Source organism: Lycorma delicatula, chromosome 9 (genome assembly GCF_047948215.1).
Source record: "Lycorma delicatula isolate Av1 chromosome 9, ASM4794821v1, whole genome shotgun sequence".
NCBI classification, from domain to species: domain Eukaryota; kingdom Metazoa; phylum Arthropoda; class Insecta; order Hemiptera; family Fulgoridae; genus Lycorma; species Lycorma delicatula.
Genome location: NC_134463.1, coordinates 96,466,722 through 96,491,135, shown reverse-complemented (window position 1 = coordinate 96,491,135; position 24,414 = coordinate 96,466,722). Strand labels below are relative to the sequence as shown.

Genomic DNA, 24,414 nt, shown 5'->3' with positions numbered 1-24,414 from the left:
ATTGGAAATTTCCCTGACTGACCTACAGAATAAAACTGGAAAAATTACAAAGCTAAAAGATAAAAGCATTAGATTTAAACAAAAGACAGACAAACGACAAAATACAACGAAGAGGGTGTTTACGGATGAAGAAAAGAAAGCAAGATCTGAACGGATGAAGAAATACTGGGCAGCTCGGAAGAGTAAAATAACACGCTTTTCTCAGAAAAGATCCAACTAAAATTGACTTAAGTGGTCCCATGTTGGCCGTAAAAGCATAATAATAATAATATATATAGATATAAAATAAATTCTTTTAAGAAGCATACTCCTATGTATTATATACAAATATATTTATTTTATTAGATCAACCAAAGTACGGAATAAATAAAGTAGGATGACTTAATTTATTTCACTATATATGCAGGAGTGCTTTTGCGATTTACTCGCATCATCAACTGCATTATACATTCATGTGAAATTACATTACAGACTTCGTAAAATATAATAACATATCATCCATTTATTTATTTATTTTATTTTAAATTTAAAACCTTTAATCTTTTTATTTTAAACTTTTATTCAGTTAATTAGAAATTAAAAACAATATTTAAAAATATGAAAAATTAATTATAATTAACATTAAAAATTAAATTACAAAATTTTTACATATATAAAAATATGACATCAAGGCATAAAATCAAATAAAAATAATTTTTTTTTTATTTAACCTCTGGGTCTACCGTTACGTATTGCTTCAGAGGATGAGATGAATGATTTGTAGCGTATGAAAGAGTCAAAAAAAGTAAAAGCAACTTGTTCAATATTACAATTCATTTATAAGTTTAGACAATGCCACCTTTGAAGTCTCCATCAGTTTTTCATAATTAATTAAGGTTTTAAATAACTATAAATCTTGATTAGTAGCCAATGTAGCTTTAGGAGTGAGCATTAAACCAAACTTTGATATAAACATTAATTATGAATAAACAAATACCTCAGATGACATCTATTTCGGAGTCACTTAAAGAAAACTGATCTCTGAAAACAAACATTTTTAAGGGCGTAAGTTAAAAAGGAGTAAGGAGTAAAAGGAGTTAAACGGAGTAAGTTTTAATTTTTAAGGGAGTTATTTTTTTTTTCAGACATGATGCACCTGGTACTCTGAACAAAATCTTTTCTGGCGCAACTCGACTTTCTTTCTTTTTCCTGTTTAGTCTCCAGTAATTACCACCGTTCAGATAATACTTCAGAGGATGATATGTATGAGTGTAAATGAAGTGTAGTCTTGTACAGTCTCAGTTCGACCATTCCGAGATGTGTAATTAATTAAAACCCAACCACCAAAGAACACCGGTATCTACGATCTAGTATTCAAATCTGTGTAAAAATAACTGATTTTGGTAGGACTTGAATGCTGGAACTCTTGACTTCCAAATCAGCTGACTTGAGAAGATGTGGTCACCATTAGACCAACCCAATGGGTAGGCGCAACTCAATCTAAGAATATAACATAACTGTAAAAACTTTTTTTAAATTTTCTCTGGGTTGATGCTGTGGTTTTTTTAATTGTTCTGAAAGAAAACTGGAAATATGTTCAAGATCATTTATTTTAAATTTGATCGGTTCATCAACAAAACCAATTTTATATAATTTTTTTATCAATTTTGCATAACCCTATCTGACATCTTTTAAAAAGTCAGGTTGAGGGCCAGTAGTTGAATCCATTTTGCAAACAAAAACTACCTTCAGTATTACTTCAAGAAATGTGGGAACAAGCCAAGTACAAAAGATCATTTTTAAATAATTCTTTTAATACAATATCGTTCCTCTACAAAGACCAGTATTGACAACAATAGTGTCAAAACCCATTGCTTTTATTTTTTCTACTGTTCCCCCCATTTTTTCACTTCAGGAAAGATAGCTTTTGCCTGAGTAAAACCCTTATTATCTTTCACTTGAGAAACTTCTACCAACTGCTCTTCATTAGCACAACTTATCAAAACTGCCAACCTCTCTATATCTTCTTTATTCAATATATGTGACAGCAATCTCCAACCCCAGTACAGAACAGTACCTTGCAAATTTAAATTTTCAAACCTATCTTTAATAATCTGCACTCTTTCTCTAAAAATTTCTGTATACAGACTTACTATAGACCTACTGACTGTAGGTCAGTATCTAACTTCTGTGGATCTTGCCCTAATAATTTGGTAGTAGTCAAAACAATCCCAACCACATCTCTATTTGAAATATTACATCTATCTAAAAATACTGATGGCCCGTCTGTGATAAATTTCTTGACTTTCTCAGCAGTACTTTCTTTCTTTAGTTGTGAAATGTTAATTCCTATGTCCTGGAAGTCCTCATGATCCTTCTCTTCTAATCTGTAATTTGGTGGAACATGTATCCAAACACAAAAATCTTGCCTTTCTGCCTCAAACTTATATCACTTGTAGCAATTGAGGAGGAAGTCAAAGGTTATGAATCCATTTTTACTTACAGCTCTAAATAGAAAATATAATAGTAAAAAAATACATACATTTAGAAAACTTATTTTGAAACATTACTTTAACTACAAAGAATTCAATGAACAAAATCATGGTAAAAAAAATAATTTTATCATGTTTACAGTGAATTTTAACATTATTTTGAAAAAGTCAATAGTTTCTGGGTCCAGTCCACAAAAAACCCATATATCATCCAATCTGTACATTAGTCAAACAAGTTGTGGGAGTGAAAATCAAAACCAGGAACATTCTCTACAACTTAAAAAAAAAAATAGAATCCTAGGATAAACCATTCTAATTTTATAGTAAAAACACCATGATCTGAGAAAAATAGCTTTTTTTTAATTCTTTAAGCTGGTAAGGCAGGTATTTTGCCAAACCAATTGGCAACGTTTTAAGAGTCCCTGTCAAAGATACTCAGACATCGACTTCCTGTGACCACCCTTATGCATGTAATTAATGTTTTTATTATTATTTTTGCCTGTATGTTTACAACATAACAAAACCCATTTTTTATAATTCTCATATTTCATCCAATCTTTTCTTGTGTTTAACATTACACTTATCAACTAGAATTAAATTTTTTTTTTTTTTTTTTTTCATTGAAAGTATTACCTCATTTAAGGTTTTCTTCTTACACCTAATTGTGACTTACTGTCTCTATATACATGGGTAAGTCAATTACTATCCGCAATTTAGTTATATTTCTGTTTATGTTAGACAGATGAGTAACTATTAATGAGGTGGCACGTCGTCTGCAAATTAGTCACAGTTCTGCCTACGAAATCATCCACAACAGACTTAAGTTTCATAAAGTCTGTGCAAGATGGGTCCTAAAACAACTCACACAGTTGCATAAACAAACGTAGTTGACCAAAAACATTTGAATCGCTGTGGTAACGAACGGGACATCTTCTTAGACAGAATCATCACTGGGGATGAAACATTGATCCATCATTACAAGCTGGAGAGTAGATGGCAGAGTACGGAATGGAAACATCCAAATTCGCCCTGAAAAAAAAAAGTTCAAGACCCAACTGTCTGCAGGAAAACTGATGCTTATGGTTTTTTGCAACTCACAAGGCCCAGTACTGGAACATTATGAGGGAAGGGGCACGACATAAACAGTGCGCGCTACAGTGAGATGCTTACTGCCAAGCTGAAGCCTGCAATTCAAAGCAAACGCCGAGGACTGCTGTCAAAAGGTGATGTGTTGTTGCATGACAATGCCCGTCCACACACTGCTGAAAAGCTCCAGAAACTCAACTTTGAAGTATTGGCTGATCCTCCATATAGTCCTGATCTTGCCCCTTCTGACTACCACTTGTTTGGTCCACTCAAAGAGGCATTAAAGGGCCGTCGATTTACCTCGGACAAAACAGTGAAAGAAGCGGTCCATTCTTGGCGCACAGCTCAACCGAAAACCTTCTTTTATGAGGACATCAGGAAGCTTGTGCAATGATGGAGCAAGTGCATTGAAATGCAAAGGGACTATATTGAAAAATGATGTACACGTAAGTTTCCTATTTGTATTGCAATAAAATTTATAACTACATTGCGGATAATAATTGACTTAGCCTCATACACCATTTAAAACTTATGTCACATGACAAAACGTTGTATAACATTAATTTATATAGCAATTTATATATATATATACTAGCTCCCTGTCGCAGCATCAGCTGCACTATACGGTTACTTGCATTTCTCGTAGCATTTAATCTTTTTATTTTATGTTTTTTAGTCAAGTAACTGGTGGCAGGTGCAGCCAGTCAATCACACAGTAATGGTGGCAGTGGCTGTATTGGTTGAGCCACAGAGCAGTATATCTTCACACCCCTAAAAAAAAACCGGAATTCAAAAAAGCCTGAAAATGTTTTTTAAATAATTATCTGAAGCCCAAATCTACTGAATACCTCGTTTACTATAGACGGGATTGAGAAAACTTATAATCATTGTCCAAAATATTTTTATCTTTCAAGGTTGAATTTCAAAAATTTAGAAATTGTTTATTCACATGAAGATTACACTCACAAAAAATCAGGTTAATTTCTTCATTCATTACAGAGAAATTAAAAAAGTAGCAGGGTTTCAAAAAAAATTCAAAAATCTGTTTTAACATTTGAAACTTGGAATTTCAAAAATCTAGAAATGGTTTTTAAATATTCACATAAAAAAAAATCAAGCTTACTTCTTCATTTGTGTGTCAAATTAAAAAATAGCAATTTCATTGTTACTCCATTTTACCCCTTTAAACTCGGAATTTCAAAAAATCATTTCTTAGTGTGCAGTTACACAGTAAGAACATGTACACAAATTTTAATCAATTTATCTTCAGTAGTTTTTGCTTGGCATTGATTATGAATCACTCATGATATGTTATCTTCAATTTCAATAAGACCCCTATTGAAAACATCTCTACTGAAAAATATCTTGGGAGTGGCTTGCTGCAAGAAAGGAGCATGAGAATGTAGCGGCCCGAATGTAAAATACAACACTGTAACGAATTATTTATTATTTACACCGTTTTAATAAATAATTTTTCATTTTTAGTTAACATTTCCGAATAACCATGATCTGTTAGATTGAGAGTGTACCTAATGCATGTAAAATTTAACCTTCAACTTACTAACAAACACTCAGTTTGAATTTTAAATATCATACAATTGTTTGCAGAGATATTATAAGAGCACCCCATTTCACCTCCCAAAACAGCACCCCATTTGTTACCAATTGATGGTGATGATTGGTCTTGCCTCCCACACGGTGCTCGTATACCTGATCACCCCCTGATCAGCCCCATACACAGTCCCCACAGGAAGTCCATTATTGTTAAACAGAATTTTTTTTAAATTTATTTATTATTATTTTATTTAACATAAATCTAATTCTATTATTTTTGTAATATTATTCACAATTGATTCAAATCATTCAGTTCAAACCCAGTTCACACAGCAATAGACTCACGATTCACAGTTCATTAATTCAATTCATTAAAGTTTGCATTTCAACCAGCAAATCTCCACTACGACATATGTATTTTTTCAAAATGAAATATATCTAAAACCCTTCTCAGTTACGACAAGAAACACAAGTAAAAATTTGGTTGTGATTGATCAAGTGGTTTTCTCATTTAAACAGTCCTCCTCTTTATATAATAGTGTATATATATATATACATATATATATATATCTTACCTCTTTCTTTTCTGTAACAATATTATTAAATAAATTTTTATCAATTGTAGCATCATTACGCTTCTGTTCTAATGTCAATCCAAATAATATTCTTCTTTCCATTAAATCAGGTGCATAATTTGGATCAATTTCTAAAACACAATATCCACCATTTTTCTTTTTACTCAGTATCTCTAGTGCTTCTGGTAAGTAACCTGGTGCAATTATTCCATCAGACACCTACAAAAATTAAAAAAATTTGATCAATACAGGTTTTTGAGATTATAAAGTTTGTGTTCCCAAAACATTACACTGCAAATTCAATAAAATCTGATAAAGAATAAAATGAAATAGTTTTTCTTACATTTTTAACTAAGAATATTATAGAATATTTGCATTTTAACATATAATATATAAAAAATTTTTTCTTTTATAAAAAAAAAAATAAATAAATAAACAATTCTTTTTAGGAATCAGAGTCCTTTATTTTTAAATATATTAAACTGACAGTGTGAATAAATGTCAAACTAACAGAACTGATTGTAAAATAAATCAATCATTATGTAAGTCAACTGCAAAAATGTCCTGTAAGAATGAACTTTCATCAAACTGACAACTCTGTCAACCAAAATCAGGCTTAAGTAAAATCACACAACCAAAATGGGTAAAACTCAAGATTATTTAATATGTATTTTTTAAAGACTAATGCCGATATATTAAATAACAATATTATTAAATAAATTTTTATCAATTGTGGCATCATTACGCAACTGTTCTAATGTCAGCCCAAATAATATTTTTCTTTCAATTAAATTAGGTAGATAATTATAAGATAAATGATACACATAATTGTATACATATAGTGATTATTTTAACAGAACAAATAATTAAAAAAAAAAAAAAATCTATATACATATATAAAAGTTTGTAAGACTACAACATGCCTAATCTCTCTCTGATCAACATTTCCAAACTAGCAGATGTAGAGTTCGTTAAATAGAGTGGTTTTTTTTTCTTCAAAAAGTAAGATGAACAGATTACAACATACACATCAGGAAAATAAACAAAAAAAAAAACAAATTGTAAAAACTTTCTCTATGAAGTAAAAATATATGCATAAATACAGTGTTCCATATTTTTTATAAAATTGTATTAATAGAATTTTATAAAAATCAGTAATTTATATTTTTATAAAATGATATAAAAAGAATTTTACAAAAAATCATACAAAAATTGAAATTCTGTAGGTATAAAATATATAGATTTGATACAACCATATCAGATTAGGTTTAACCTTCTCAATTTTCCCTATAATAATAAGTTTATGACAATTTTTACATCTTTTCTAGGCTTAAGATTATTCAGAGATATGACAGGGGTTTTATGATCAGATGCCTTACTTTACACCAAACTTCTCCTTAATAAATAGGAATAATTAAAACTAGAACAATGTATAACATACCTCTCTTGAAATAATTTTAGCAGTTATTATATCACAAGTTGCAGATAAAGCAATGAAATCTCCAAATGAGGACATACGATCGGCTCCTCTAGCCCTTGCATAAGCAGTAGCGAGCGGGGTTAATTTATCATATAAATCATCAACCATACATAACTTTGCCTATTAAAAAAAAAGAAAGAAAAGATCAATATAAAGAAAAAACTACAAATATTACTGATTAAATTAACACAAACATATATTCAAAAGCAATGATGTGCTTCTTAAAAATCATATCATATGAAAACATTTTAGTAATTATAATTTTTACTCCATTTAAGAAAAACTTTTCTATAATAATGTAGTAACCCATTCCTACTTTATTGTGTATGACTTAACGGCATAGTTCATTATGAAAAAGGCATTCTCAGTTAACAGAAATGTACTACCTACAATAAACAGCTACAGCTGGACATCGCTCAAATGACAGAAAAGAAATTCTGAAATTAAAAGTGAGTTTAATAAATTTAACTTGAATAAGAAAATTAAAACATTTTTTTTTTTAAACTAAAAAGATACTTGAAAGATTAAACCTCTTAAAATGGAAAGATCAGTTTGGGAACATTTTATCAACTTAGGTGCAAATACATTAATTAACTTCTTTTCAATTTCCATAACAGGTTAGAATGTATGAAAAACACTCAAAGAGTAAATTGCTTTTATCAATAACATTTTGACTGTAAGAGTATTTTAATTGGCCACAGCCAATAAAAATACAATCAGATGTCCAAAGAGTGATTTGTTTTTTTATGGGCAAAATAGTGTAGTGCCCACTGAAATTACCAAATTTTTTTGAAAAATACAGTAACAGTGCAATTTCACACCAAGTGAATGTAAAACAATGTGTATACTTTACAAGGGTCGTTTGGAAAGTTCTCATCCTGACAAACAAAGCACAAGATTTTTCACAAACTTTTTAGTTATTTTTTAAGGTAGTCATCTTGTGATTCAATACAGTTAGACCAACAATTTTCCAACTTTTCAATACCTTCAGTGTACTACGATTTGTTCAACTCCACAAAATAAGCAGTTGTCCCACCTTTGACTTGAAGTGAACCATTTTTTCATATTTATGAAGAGGAAGTAATCAGTAATCATGTGAGCCAAATTCAGAGGAGAATACAGCACATGTGGAAGGACTTCCAAGCATAGATAAGGTAGTTTTAAAACAACAACCTGAAACGTGTGTGCAGACGCATTACCATGGTTAAAGAATTTTCTTTTTGGCCAGATGTGGATGTTTAGCCTGAAAAGTATCTGTCAATTGGTCCAATAGTGAAGTGTAATCCTCATCAGAGATGATCCTGCCTTTTTCCAGGTAATCTATAGACACCACATGACAAGAATCCCAAAAAATTGAAACCATGAATTTTCCAGCAGATGAAAACAATTTCAATTTCTTTGGCACACCTGCACCTTCACACTGTTTGAACTGCTTTTCAATTGCTGGCATGTAATGCTGAACCCAAGATTCATCTATTGTAATAAAACTGTCAAAGAAACTCAATGGAATCGCATTTAAATAAGTCTAAACTCTTAAGAAGTGTTCAGTCAAATGCGTTTTTTGTCAACTGTTAAACACAGCAAACATCAAGCAGAAAGCTTTTTCATAGCAAAGCAACATGTAAAATATAGCAGACACAGTCTATTGAGATGTTTGTGATGAAGGAACTAAATGCAGTCATCTGAAACTTCACAGTACGTCTACAAATCAAAGTATTACAGTCATTTGATCATACTTGTGTCATCCTTGTGTAAGGCTGAGAACTTACCAAACAACCCTGGTAATTATGAGTAGATGGATACCACTGATGCCACAATTGGAGAAAGCCAACAACTACAACAATGAATCACAATAGTCCCTACATAAACAACATGATTAGTGAAAAGAGATAAATCATTGTCAACATAATTGACAAAAATAATGTAAAATATTTAAACATTCACATGGAAATACACAATGCATCACAAGTGTCTCTACAATGAAAAATGGTGTATTCATTTGATGCTATGTTTAATATCGTTAACACAGTCAATAATGTTTTCAAGGTGGTTTCTTGATCTAATATCATTAACACATAAAAGGACATATGTTTTTGGATAACATAATGTCTGGAGTTGAGATTTGGGTCAGAAATGAAACAATGAAAGAGTTTGAGGAGAAACATTTCACTGTCCATGAATAAAAAATGCCAAATGGCTCCATCAGCTGGAAAAATATACTGATGATCCTTTTAATTTTATAAAATATCTTACCTATAACTTTTAAATATAAAGTAAGCAATTTTATTTTAGAATTAAAAGTATTAATGTATTTTATTAATGCAATGTATGCTTTACAGATCTTCAGTACACCATTTTCAGTAGACAGGAATACAGCAAAATATTTGTAATTTACAGAGGTATTTTACTAGAAAGCAATAATAAAAAGCACATATTTGTAGATATTAATCATCAACTTAAAATATTTTTACAGAAATTTATCATTAACTTAACTTCCCTTAAATATTTATCAACACATTGTTTTACTTCTTGAAAGTTAATCTTTTGTATCATACACTCAATTTTTCAAGTCATCTTTATTTATTATTAATCATTTTTAATAGTTCATTCATCTATTCATTTTCGCAATCAGACTTAATAACTACTACTAGTACATTTTTAATAATACAGTGACTGTTTTTAAGTTTTCTTTTGTACTTCTTACTTTAATAAATTTTTTATTATAACCCATGTGTTGTTTAATATCTTTTAATTTATGAATCATCGTCATTAAATGAATATTGTAATTGAATACATAAGGCAAAATTCTCTTATCAATATTAAATACATTTTCAGACATATACATTAATTATTTTTAAGGATTTAATATGAAGTTATAGCTAGCTAATCTGAACTTTAGCTATTATTATTATTATTCTCCTTTTTTTATCTTCATCACAATCTATCATATAGGGTCAGTATTTCTATCTAAATCTTTCTTGGTCATTCCTGTCCTGAGCCACCTGAATTCTCTAACTTCTCTCACAGATCCAGCACTTATTGATCACTCTACCTTAACTTGGGTCTTACTTTTCCCCCTAACACTTCCAACTTTCAAATCTTGTTTCTAACATACACTTCACTCCACATGTCCAAACTACTTCAGTCTTCTATAGTTTTTGTCCAGAATTTTTCAGCTGAAAAGCAGAGACTCAACCAATCCACTATAGAGGTTGGAATGATAGCGCTAATCTCTATTGTGATCTGTGATCTGTCAGATACACTATTTCCATATATTACAAAATTCAAACTTCATAAAAAAGCAATTAAGGCAGTTGTAATTGGTCATTAGCCAGTAATTGCAATAATGAATAAATAATTAGTGCATTTATTATATATATATATGTGATATTCTATTCTTTTATGTAATCAAAAATTTTCATATGCATAAAAAATATACCTGATCTGGAGTAAGTGGTACACCAACAGCAGCACCAGCAGGACTGACATGTTTAAATGAAGTAGCAGCTGGTAATTCCAGAGCAGCATGCAGCTCTTTAACAAGCTGCCAACCATTAAGAGCATCACAAAGATTAATGAAACCAGGAGCACCATTCAACACTAAAAATTAAAAATTTTAAATAAAATTCAAACTCTATTCAGTCATATATCATACAAAGTTCTGTAAGAGTAGAGAATTATTCAAGTAAAATATTACATTAGTTTAACAGAACTGCATTATCACAATCAATAGATGATATTTTTAAGCGACTTCAAAAAAGGAGGTTATCAATTCGAAAACTTATCACACACTAAATCACACAAAATGTTTTCGCTCATATCCAAACACAACTGGATTTAACCAGTTACAACACACACGTGCTCGATAATTATAAAAAAAAAATTTCCTTATCGCATCTATTAGAAACGCGACGACGATGACGACGTTCCAGTTCGCACGTACACACTAACGACTAGCGCGCCGATTCCCGACGCTGCGATTGGACAACTTCAGATCGCGTCGAACCCACAATTCTTTAGTCGAGCGCCGCGTCCCGCACTGTAAACATTTCTCTCTCAAAGTCGCTCCGCTTACGCACGCACGCACACACCGCCCCCTCTCGGTGCAAGATTTACGACGAGAACCTCTCTCTTCTTCGGTCACGCCTCTCGACGCCGTCGCCTGGATGACCAGGATCATCCTCGAGGTACGTCTAAAAAATTGTTTTTTATTCACGTGTGTGTGTGTGTGTGTGTGTGTGCACCGCAGCAGCAGACACCGCCGCCGCCTCCCGGTACACGATCTACGACGAGAACCTCTCTCTCTGTGACGCGCCTCCCGACGCCGTCACCTGGACGACCAGGATCATGCTCGTGGTACGTCATCAAAAAACACGTCACTCCAGCATGGCCGACCACCGCCATTTTGGCGGGCTACGGCGTCACAATCCAAGATGACCGACCGCGGTGGTCGGTCGGTCATCTTGTCGATGGTCGACAAGATGGCGGTCATCTTGTCGATGGTCGACAAGATGGCGGTCATCTTGTCCACCATATTGGATTCCAATATGGCGGCCGTCCGCCATCTTGGATGACGTCATTTTTCTGACGCCGTACCCCTATTTCCGTACTACTCATGGAACCATTCCGAACATATACTTTCGATTAAAATAAATTATCAAAATCGGTTTACAAACGTCGGAGATATTGCATAACATACACAGAAGATATTTTTATATTAAAACTACAAGCTAAAAGAACAATATTAAAAATGAAAATAATAATGAATTAATGTCATAAAAATTAAAATGATACAATAGTTATTTTTAATTTAAATAAAACTTTGTAAATTATTAAAGTGATAGAATTAATATCAAATTATGTACCTTTAAGAGGAAGTTGAGAAAGAGTGGTGAAGATCTGTGCTGGCTTTTGATGGGGGTTCATTCCATACCTTAATGATAATTGAGAAACTCCAGCGCTAAATTGTTGTCTAAAATAATCACATATCACTCTATCATATTCTGCTGTATGTGTAAATGCTTTCAGAGCTAACTTCTTCCTGAAATTATTATTTTGAAAATAACTCTACAAAAAAAAAAATCTAAATAATACCATGCAACTTGTTTCTTTCAATTTGATTTAAACAAAAAATGGCTCGATTAATGCTACACTAATCTCTTATTTTAATGAGTAATAAAAATAAGTTTATTTAGATGATGTTGATATACAATAAACTATTCTTCATAATTAATGGGACCACCTAAAAAAAAAACTTTATTTAATAAAATAAATTCAGAAACTTTTACATGATTATATAACTGAGACAATACAAATTTAAGTATAGTGTAAGTATCTTCTTTAAAACAAATACATTTTTAAACTTTTTATAGTAAATACTTTCTTTATCAGAAGAAAGCATGATTTAAATGTCATGCATTAAAATGAATTAATCTATTTACTTCTCATTAATTTCATCATTTATTCTAATTTAGTAAATATGAAACTGAAAGAAAAGATTAACTTGTTTAGTTTTCATGTTATTGTTCTTTGTGCAACATGTTTAAGGGTTAGTAGCAATTTTTGTACCGTGCGATTTTCAGGAACAACGATACAATGTAAAATTTTGAGTGAAACTGGAGAAAACTTTCACTGAAACATTTCAACATTTGAAACAAGCTTACGTAGATGATGCTCTGGGTTGTAAGCAATGTTACAAATGACTGTCACAATTTAAAATTGGTGATCAATCAATTGATGACCCTCGACCAGGAAGGCCTTTGACTTCTGATGACACCCACTTTCAGAAAATCATCTGGTGCATGCAAATCGCAATTGACTGTCAGAGAACTTGCAGAAGAGGTTAGCATGTCGATTGGACCATGAAATAATATTTTCACTACAAAATCAAACATGCATCAAATTGCAGCAAAGTTTGTTCCTCATTTAATGACTGAACAACAGAAAGAACATCAAATGGATGTTTGTCGGCAACTTCTTGAACAAGTCAATGACAATGAAACGCAAAGGATCATAATAGGAAACAAAAGCTAGATTTTTACAGCTATGATATTGAGACAAAAGTTCAATCATCACAATGGATTTGCAAAGGATCTCCATGCCCCCAAGAAAGCACATTAGTCTCGATCTAATGTTAAAGTGATGTTCTCTGCTTTTTCTATTTTAATGGATTGTGCATTTTGAATTCTTGTTTCAAGGTTAAACAGTGAACCGTGCATACTATCAAGGTATTTTACAACAGTTACATGAAAAAATTTGCAAAAAATGACCAGAGTTGTGGCAAGACAACTCAACTCATGGTTTCTTCACCACGGCCATGTACCTGCACACTCAGCTTTGTCAATTCGTCAGTTTTGTGCCAAAAATCAGATGACTTCTCCCTCAGCCACCCCTGGCTTCTTACGATTTTTTATTATTTGTGAAATTAAAATCAGTGATGAAAGGACGCCGTTTTGAGACTAGTGATAACATTAAAGCACATTCGTCACTGACCTTAAAGGCCATTTTTCAAATGAAAGCTATCCATCCAAGACTGCTTTGCAAAGTGGAAACACTGCCGGGAAAAGTGTGTGAACAGGGGAGGGGTTTACTTTGAAGGGGACAAAGACCAATAATTCATAAAATTAATAATAAAGATTGAAAACATAGTTTGATTATTTTCTTAACAGACCTCGTCTTGTACACCTTATCATGGAATAATGCATACCAGGAGAGAAAATGATAATGACCCGCTCTTTATCTCTAGTCACACGCACACAAATTAAAACAATCTTTAATAATAAAAATAAAAAAATACCTAGTAGCAAGTGAAGTGTCCTTTTCCACTGAATTTTTTATCTCAGATGTTACAAGGCTGTAATCAGCAGGATCACAAAGAACCGTTACTCTGTCATGATTCTTAGCAGCAGCTCTTATCATTGTAACACCTCCTATAAAATAAGATCAGATTTCCAGTTTTTTTTTTTTTGTAAATTAGAAGTCATCATACATATGTTGAGTACTGTTTACCTTTCTTAACTTCATTCTTTTAGTATATGATAAGGTAAACAGTACTCAACATAGAAATCATAGTTTTCTTAGCAGAAAATATAATAATTATTATCTTAATAACAATTTGATCATACATAGTTTTGTTAAAAATGGTTCTATAACAGATTTGTCAGAAAAGTGTAAGAAGTTTTTCTGTAACCTTTATCTAAGAAAATAAGATCAGATGTGCATCATATCTACAACTAATCTGATATATCGCTTTTTTGCAAAACCTTCGAGCAGAGATGAAGAAATGAAAAATTAGTGATTGAATGCAAGCATTTTGACAATGGAAGGTAAAATGAAGATTTTAATCATCTTTTGATTGGTCAAAGGTTGAAGCAATACAACCGGTGGGGATTTCTAAAAAATGAATAATGGAAGTGAATAACAAAAAAACTAACCATGATTACTGAAGATTTAATTTAGTATAGTGATAAATTCTGGATATGGAATGTTTAGAGATCAAAGTAAAAAGTATGAAATAACAAAATGATAGGATCTGAGCAATCTCAATCTACATTTTAGATGAAGAACGTTACTAGTAAATTTCTTTGAACTCAAGCAGTAATGGAATATTGATATGCTTCATGACAAAGAAAATAACATAGATTAATAAACAGGAAGACAAATCATAGAACGGTAAACTTTTAAATGAATATCTCTTTGCAAAAAAAAAACATAATCCAATTAATATCATTAATCAAAATAGAGGAATGTTTTTTCTATGAGAGTGCCATTTTCCAAGGCAGATAAACACAAGGAATGTTTTGGAATTTCTTAGTGGAAAACTGAATTTGCCAGCCTGAATGCAGCTGAGCGTTAAGGGATTATTCTCGAGGATGCTGCTATGTCTCAGATAATTATAGGACGTAACAATAACCACTATTTTTTACACAAGGGACATCAAATTTCTGTTCACAAAATGAAGCGGGATACATATCTTTCTGAACACTGTCTACAATCCTATTTTAGATGACATGTTGTTCAGGAAGCCAATGGTACAAATACCCAGTTCTTAACATAAATATATGAATAAATATCTATGTATTAAGTTAAATGCACAAACTGCATTTGAATTACATTGATAAGATCCCTGGGCAGAGTACTGATAATTTTGATAAAGGAATGGGTAAATAAACATTATTGCATTTAACAAAGTCTTGAACTCTATTAAACAACATAGTAAACTAATGTTACCATTACCAAAATACTTTTACAAGTACCACAAATCATTCAAAAATTAGTTTATTTTAAAACTGTAAACAAGGTTAAGCTTCTATTACAAAACAAAAATATTTACAAAACATTGTTAGAAATATTCATTTTATAGTTTCATATATAATGTGTATTTGTCAATTAATTATTATTTCTTTAAATGTTTTTATACATAGTAGTAAGTAAATTAATCTGTTCACAGAAATTTTTTTGTTTACATCTATATAGTGGCTACACTGCTTGACCACACCCATTCTTTAAGTTGTCTGAGTAATGTGAGTTATTTTTCTTTGGTTATTTAGAAATTTTCATGATATAAATAGGTTTTTGTAAAAGTTTATTTAATTTTTTATTACAAAATCATACTTTTGTAAATTTGTTCTGTGTGTCTTGAATACAACAATGGACATAACTCAAAGAAAAAGTTCAAAAACTGTTTCTCTTTCTGAGCAAACCAATATGACACAATAACAACATTTTCTTTATGTTGCAGTTATAAACTATATTTACATTAGATATTTTTTGTGGGAATAGATATTTTTAAAAAAAGTTTGATGTACCACAATAAATAAGATTTTCAACATTTTTTAATGCTTTATTATTTCCTCTTTACAGCAGATATAAAAATATGCACTCACATTATTGATAAATACAAAATTAAAAAATTGACTTTAGGTCATAACACTATCTGACATAATCACCATAATCTAGTTAAATCGATGACATATACTAACAATATTTTAATTAATGATATGACACAACTAGTAACAAAATAAAAATATTCATACCGATATCAATGTTTTCAACAGCACTTTCTAATGTTACATCTGGAGCTGCAACTGTCTTTGAAAATGGATATAAATTACAGACAACAAGTCTAACCATCTCATAATTCATTGCTTTTAAGTCAGCTTGATCATTTTCAGTCAGTCGAGAAAGGATTCCTTAAAAAAGAAAAAATGTTTTTACATAAAGAAGCCACTTTTTAACACATTTTTACATTGCACAGTCAATAACTAAATCAGTTTATCAAGTATTGATTTGCTAGTTGATATACCATATTTATCCTCATAAGCCCACAGGATACTTTTAAGATTAATGAGAAAGAAAAAACTTAAGAACATAATACAGTTAATACTCTACTTTAGAGTATAATACAGAATATTAATACCGTTTGAATAGAAACACTTCTTTTGAATTCTGTGACATTTCAAAGTAACCAGGCATTTGATCAATGTTACTTACTTGTGATAGTTCAAAACTGAATTTTTTGCAAAAGCTAATAACACATCGCTGAAATTCTATAAGTTTTTCTTCATATGCATCTGGCAATCTTTGACAAACAGTGATTTGTCTTGTTATAGTCAAACCAGATCTACATATACATTTTTGAAACCAACCTCTGTTAGCTGTAAACTTTACAGTATTACTGCTAAAGCTATCTGCTTCATCTTTATAATCCAAATCATTGCGGAAACTGCAAAGCACTTTTCCCTTTAATAATCAAACATCCTTCTTGTCTAATTTGGGGAATTTTTCCAGATTTCAGGCTATGAAACGATTGTCCTTTTGAAAAAGCGCCAAGGAATAAATCATTTTTCTTTCACCAATTTCGAATACACAACTCATTGATGTCATATTTTTTACCAGATGCTTGGTTACTGATAATTTCAACTTCTGACAAAACTTCTAATTTCTCAGCAACAGAAAATAAACCAATTTTTTTTGTCGGAAAAGCTAACTTTTAATCAAAAGATATTTAAAAATAAAATAAGAGGAATGTGACACGTTTACAAGTTTGAAATCAACTGAGTGCTGAAAGGTAAATGAAAAGCACAAAGGAAGTTCACTTGAAATGAATTAAGCTAAAAACTGGAATGTACTGTACTTCCAGAAACTCATTTCATTCTATGTATTTTATTGCAGAATTAAGAACTAATAACCGAGATATAAGACAGATAATAATTATTAGAGACAATGTCTCTAATAACAGACATTAACCCTTGTACTCTTCCTCTGATGGCAGAGACAGTTATTACAATAAAATTCATCTTTATATACATATTGTACCTGTTTTTGTATAACCTTTCATAGGTTATTCAAAAACCTATGAAAGTTTTTGAATAATATTCAAAAGCATTAAATGAATTTTGATAAATTTTAAAAAAGAAATCATGAAAAATGCAGTGGGAGCTTATGCGAATAAATATGGTAACTTTATTTGATTTAATTTGCTTTAGAGATTTTCATATAATGCAAGAAAATAAAAAGTCAACAAGAAGCAGTCAATCACAAAAATGAATAGATAACAGCAATACTTGTACACAAAGCAATAATACAAAATCTAAATGTTTTTCTAACTTCAAATACAGAAAGAAAAATCATGACTGAAATAATTTGTAATTCATACAAACTCATATGCATATAGTGGAAACAAAGAGCAAGTCATCAAGTTCTTGATCAAAGAAGGATGAAATAAGCTGCTACCAACAGCTACAAAAGAAATGTGTACAGTGAATCACTAATAAAATCAATGTACAAACTCGACTGAAAAAGTTTATAAAAGCTGAAAACCTCATGTCAGAGGACAGATTTTATAGGAATATATCAATAACACACACTGTGAAAGATCAGAAATGACTACTTTAAATAATTCACAGAGACCAGCACAACATAGACCCAGAGACTGGTGATAAACTTACTTGTGATCACATGTATTATACAATAAACAGATTATTCACAATTATGAATACATAAAAATGTAAATAAATGAATTTCCAATTAACAATTGATCTAGAAGAAGAAATTTAATGTTGTGTTTGAAACAGTTAACTCCGTTAGGATGCATTTTGAGGAATGTTTGTACTTGTAAGCTTCTATACTACATCAAAAAAATTTTTTTTTACAAAAATAAAATACTAATTTTGGGATTTGCAAAACAATGTATTAAGACTATGCCGCTTGATAAGTTTATATCCTAAGATTGTTCTCTTTAAAATCTAATTGGAATACCCTACTGTCAGGTAGATCAGATTTAATGTAAACATGAGTAAAGGAGTCTCAAAATTAGTCATTCAATTAAAATCAGAAATTTATATTTAATAGCTTACTTATCCTTTTAAATAAAATTCATAATAATGAAAAATTGAAAATTCTAACATTAAACTGAAAATTAGCTAGAGCCCTAAGTTATTTACCGTTATACATTATAATCAATAATTATACATTATTTATTTGTCATGAAACAAACTATTTATATATATAAAAAATAAATAATAAACACATAAAAAGAATATATAAAACAAACTCTTTTGCTTAGTGGATGTTTGACTCAGAACACCTATTATTAATCTAATTGAAACTCGTAACTTTGATATGTGCATATTAGAATTTCACAAATTGTTTTATTAATACTTACACTAATACAGAATTGGCCAATCCGAAATTAATTCTAATTGTAATTTTGAATATAATTTATTATTATAACAAGTATCATTTTTAATAGTTCTTATTTAAATAGTCGATGGATTAGTATTGTAATGGATCTACTGAAATATTATTACGGAGAGGCCTTTAATAATAAAGTTTCTCATACCTGTGTCCAAAATAAAACATAAATTATAATTTTTTTGAACAGTTTTCCCAACACTTTATGAACAAAATCACTGTACTGAAGCTCACACCGACGAATCCGAACATAAACTGTGTCTTATCGATGGTCTCCCAGTCTAACCCCACCACCATTCCTGAGCATTACTCAGTCTATGTGAATGCTTGTATGCACACTAACATAACGCTTTCTGTAGGAAAAGTTTGTTCCCACTGCGAGCATGATGTCATACTATGATAAAATTTATTTTTAGCAAGAATGCGCAGTAAGAATTGAATCATCAAAAAATAATTTATTCTTATCTAATTATGCCGTGATTATCCGCAATCAGTCTTTTCTGAATAAATCCAATTAACCTCGCATTTTTAAAATCGTCATTTGACGAAATACAAAATTTATAAAATAAAAAGTTTATAAGAAAGTTTACAAACAAAGTAACCAACTTAATTAAGCCCTATGATCCTATTTTAGTCAAAATTTATAATGGTTACACACTAGTAGGTATATATGAAAGACCCAAAACTAGGAGTTAATTTATGGAGTGATGGCACTCCTCCTCCTTAAGGAATTATTTTATAATATATGTAATCGCAAGTGTTTCATAAGACCTTTTTTAACTAAGTTATTTTGATATAAAACAAAAGTTGGACAGAAAAAACTTTACTTTAAAATAAACTTACACTCACATATTATTTTTTCACACAGTAGAAATTCACCATAACACATTTTTCATATCATTTTACTAGCACTATTATTTCCATTTTTGAAAAGTTTTTCAGCCAGTGATTTAAACTAATTAATTATTTTTATTACTAACTAACCTCTGCAATGAAGCCATTGTTTTAAATGGAGAAAAAGGTAACAATCACTCGGTGTGGTCAGGACAGTGTGTTGGATGTTCAAAGAATTCCTAGCACATTAATTTTTTAACCAACTGTGTCGCAATGTACAGTCAAGTATTGTTGTGAGGAAACACAATCCCATCAGACAGCTTCTCGTCTTTTGTTATGAACAGCAGTTTGGATTTTTTACGTTTTACAATACACATCAATCAATGAGATTCACTTCCACAATAAGGAACTCGATAAGCAATATCCCTTCATTATACCAAAAAACAACGGTCATACTAAGCTTTGTACCTGAATGTTCTTACTTCAACTTCCTGGGCCTCAAGATGATCAATGCTACCCCTGCACTGACCGCTACAGTTTCAAAATTAATACACAAGATCCAAGTCTCAACTCCAGTCACTATGTGATTAAAAAGTTTACCTCCTTCATTTTGTTAATGCTGCAAAAATATTGTTGTATATGTTATCATGAATATTTTTGTTCCCTTTCTCAAAAGATCATTTGTTTTCACAGATGGGCAACCGCTACATTTTTTCATGAACATTTGTCCTGGCTTCTAAAAGAAAAAACACAATTCTAAAGATTTATCTTCACACATAATACATGGTCCATAAACAATGAATAATATCCATAAATTTCTTTGTGAACTTAAGCTGTTTGGGCAACAGTTTACTGCTCACACTTCAGAGGTCGATTTATTTTACATTCTTTCAGTAGTTATATACTGCAACTAACACAAATATGACTGGCTTTTTGTTACCAACAGATAACTAGAAGCACAAATTAATAAATGTGCAACCCAAACACTAATCGTTTCTAAAGCATAAATTGTTGGCAAAATTAGAACAGCTGTTACTTTAAAAGATCCTTTATAACATAGTTATTAAGCAATAGACTTTTTTTTAATATGACTTACATGACTATATAATATATAACTGTAAAAATATAATATTTAACTATAATATAATATAATATTATTAACTGTAAAAATTATTTACTTACCAGCATAAATTGTAGGATGTAAAGTCTTAACTCTACCACCTAACATTTCTGGAACTCCAGTTAATTCAGAAACATCTTTAACAGGAAGACCAGCATCACGTAATGTCTTTGAAGTACCTCCCGAAGCTATAAGTGTGAGTCCAGCAGCATTTAAATCCTTAGCCAATGAAACGATATCAGTTTTATCAAACACACTCAGAAGTGCTGAAAACAAAAATCAAAATAAGGATATAATGGCAAGAACATTTTATAAAATGTTTTCATTACCATGTCATATTGGATGCACAAACACAATGGTTTGTTTTTTTATTCAAATAGTAACTTACTACTCTTTGCAAAGATTCTGATAATATTCCTTTACTTATGTAACACAAAATATTTTATTATTCATAATTTAAATCAATTAAAATATGTATATGCTTAATTCTGTTCATATCTCAGTCAAAATATGTAACTAGAATAAACAACTAATAGCTCTACATAACTGGATGAATAATATAGAAAAAAAACTGTTAATACTAAAAATACATATATGAAATTAAAAAATTACTGGTTCATATTTCAAATGTAGTTCTTTACATTTAACGAGTAAATGTAAACATTAATGGGGCAAAACTCGATAATATTGCTCAGTACTTGGAAATACAATAATTTATAATTCTGAATAAATTTTAAACTAAAGAATCAATCTTTTCTGATCACTTCTAAGAAAAACAACACTATTGTAAATGTAATATATGAAAATTACGAATAGAAAAATTTCACAGTCCATACTGGTAGCAAAAACAGAAATATACAATTTTAGAAAATGTAGTTGTATCAATATTTTCAACTTATTAACTCTACAAAATAACCTTTCTAAAGTAATTAATTAATAATTCATACTTTTATTTTTCAATATTTATTTCATTAAAAAAGAAGATTTTACAATATTGGTAAGTTTATTACAAAGGAATATTTATAATACAGATTTATCCTACATTTTTGGTCGTTGAAAGTAATATTTTCAGATTAAAATAATAATTTTTTAATTAGGGTTTACAGTTTTATGTTTTACATTACATATTTAAGAAAATTATAACTAGGTATTAATAAATTAAGTTCAACTTGTTTAAAACATGATACAAATAGTATTGTTCATAGCACGTGTTCAATTAAATCTGATGAAAAAAATCCCCGTCTTGATGTAAACAGCTTCAAATGATACTTAAAACTATCTTTCCATACTGGATTGATATAATCACAGTCACATTAGACGGCACTGATATTCAGAATACCTACAGTACACATCTACACATGTCCATGGCATGTAAAAACACTTCATTATCAGTCAATATGTATATGGCAATGAATAGGTAATACAATTTTAACTTAAAAATGACAAAGCGTAAAAAAATTAAATTAGTGCAGTTTGAAATTTTGTAAAACATCACATAATTAAATAATGAAGATTATATAAGGTAAACCTACAATTTTTAAGCTTATGTTGATTTTTTTTTGATATGTTGTACACTTACATTTTAATCATTTTTTAAGTAAAATAACCTACCCCAATCTTTTAATGTACTGATGTATAAAAAAAATTCAAAATTCACCATAAAGTACAGTAAACAATAAGCAAAACAAGCAACCTTATTTCCAATGTATTCTATATAAATTACTCTTGCATAGTAGTTTCTCTAAGAAAAGGCCAAATTCAAATAAGCTCCCAATTTTAGAGTTAAGCTGACATTGTTCCGATGAATATCTGAACAATACCACTGTAAACAATCTACAACCCATGTCTTAAAGTAAATATTCATGCAAAACCTAAATTAATTATGAGTACATACCTAAATTTCCAGTTGAACCCATATTGTATAAGTAACTTCACAAAATCAATTAAAATTTCATTAATTATTTCTTAAAAGAAATCTCCTGAAATAACAACCAATATGATTTAAATTGATATGTTGAGAATATATAAATAAATTAAATAACAAAATTATCCAATTTTTATCAACTAAATAAAAGGTCAAAGATAACTAAAATACTGTAAGAGTTACATTTAATTATCCTGAAATTTATTTTTATCTCAAATAATGTAACACTACAGTAATATAATTAAATCTTAAAAAAAGTATGATAAAAATTATAATAAACATATAAATATTTTTTTTTTAAATTATAATAAAAAAAAAAAATAACTTTTAAATTCAACAACAAAAAATTAACACACTTTATAGATGATTTAAGATGATAACCTTCTATCAAAATTCTTACAAACGATATCCAACAATATTTTTACAAGATAAATTTCAATTATATGACGACAGAATAACCTACTATGAATAATCAACATGTTTTCATTTTCCTACAGTAAATAAATTACACTAAAAATATTACATCATTTAAATTTGATAAAGAAATGAAATTGTTCAGCTAATTCAATTATTTGTTAACCCGATTATAATATTTTTGTTAACCTATGTCAAAAACATAACAGAGTAAACATATTTCTACAGTATATATTATAATCAGATAGGTAATCACAAACAACTTTTACGTCAATACTTTCATAACTACAATTCCACTATGACGATAATTACTCTTTAAATAATTTTGTTCTAATATCAAAACTAGGAAAATCAGTTCAATCATTTTAGATTCTAAGAAGAGAACAGACTAGCTTGCACATATTCTCTTAAAAATAAATGTATTACTCTATTCTGTGCGCTACAAACTGATGTGGTGATGAAATTCCATTATAGCACTTACACATAAATTTCTCAAAATCGTAGAAAAATAAGAACATCCTTCTAATAATTAAATATTTAAGAAAGAACAGCAAATCTGCAAGACAAGCTGTCAATCTGAATGATGAAGTGGTAGAATCTCAGCCTTTCATCCGGGGGGACCCGGTTTTGAATCCACAGGCATGGAATTTTTCATATGCTACAAAATTCCATTTCCACATATAAGCTTGAAAGCTTCAGTAGTGAATTAATTTATCAATAAAAAAAAAAAATTATAGAATACATATTCTGAAGTAAAAAAAGGATAAAACAGAATGCAATATATTTATAAAATAAGTTACAATTCTTAAACGTTATTCAAACATGACCAACTCATAGATTCCTCAGTATACAGTATTTTAATTACTAAACTAATTTTTTTAATTTAAATAATGTACTGAGAGATGAAATTATAAAAAAGGTAATCATAAAAAATTTATGTATTAGACAAACACACATGGATGCAGATGTTCTATATATATATATATATATATATATATATATATGAGGCTGAATCAAATTCAAACGGCAATTTTGCTATTCTATGCAGCAAGCAGTTCTGAGCTGGATGGCAAAGTGGAGGATTAATTTTTAGTTAGTTAAAGAGAGGGAACCAGCTTGGTTAGCTCCTCCGCTCTGTTGTCCTCATTACAACCATGAACCATGAAGACGTTCCATTGTCTGTTGCATAATGTATAATCATAAAGTTTTTAAACTAATGAAGGTGTTAAACCCGCAGAAATTTTAACTCGTTTAAAGGTGCA

General features: G+C 29.9%; 1 protein-coding gene across 10 annotated transcripts in view; it reads right to left on the bottom strand.

The window, feature by feature from the left end:
- Positions 1-24,414, bottom strand: part of LOC142330548 (bifunctional purine biosynthesis protein ATIC) — a 55,316-nt gene that overhangs the window by 24,917 nt on the left and 5,985 nt on the right. For 5 of the 10 annotated variants that reach the window (XR_012757804.1, XR_012757801.1, XR_012757802.1 and 2 more), the window contains exons 1-8: positions 22,426-22,523; positions 20,877-21,080; positions 16,202-16,357; positions 13,963-14,095; positions 12,032-12,207; positions 10,606-10,766; positions 7,128-7,286; positions 5,687-5,905 (exon numbers count right to left, since the gene is read on the bottom strand). Coding sequence is in view for 5 of the 10 variants with exons in the window: in XM_075375891.1 (XP_075232006.1) it covers positions 5,687-5,905; positions 7,128-7,286; positions 10,606-10,766; positions 12,032-12,207; positions 13,963-14,095; positions 16,202-16,357; positions 20,877-21,080; positions 22,426-22,474 (1,257 nt within the window). In the remaining 5 variants the exon portion in view is untranslated. Of the gene's footprint in view, positions 1-5,686; positions 5,906-7,127; positions 7,287-10,605; positions 10,767-12,031; positions 12,208-13,962; positions 14,096-16,201; positions 16,358-20,876; positions 21,081-22,425; positions 22,524-22,708; positions 22,794-23,094; positions 23,116-24,414 lie in introns of those variants that run through there. The other 5 variants (XM_075375894.1, XM_075375893.1, XM_075375892.1 and 2 more) reach the window with 3 other exon arrangements.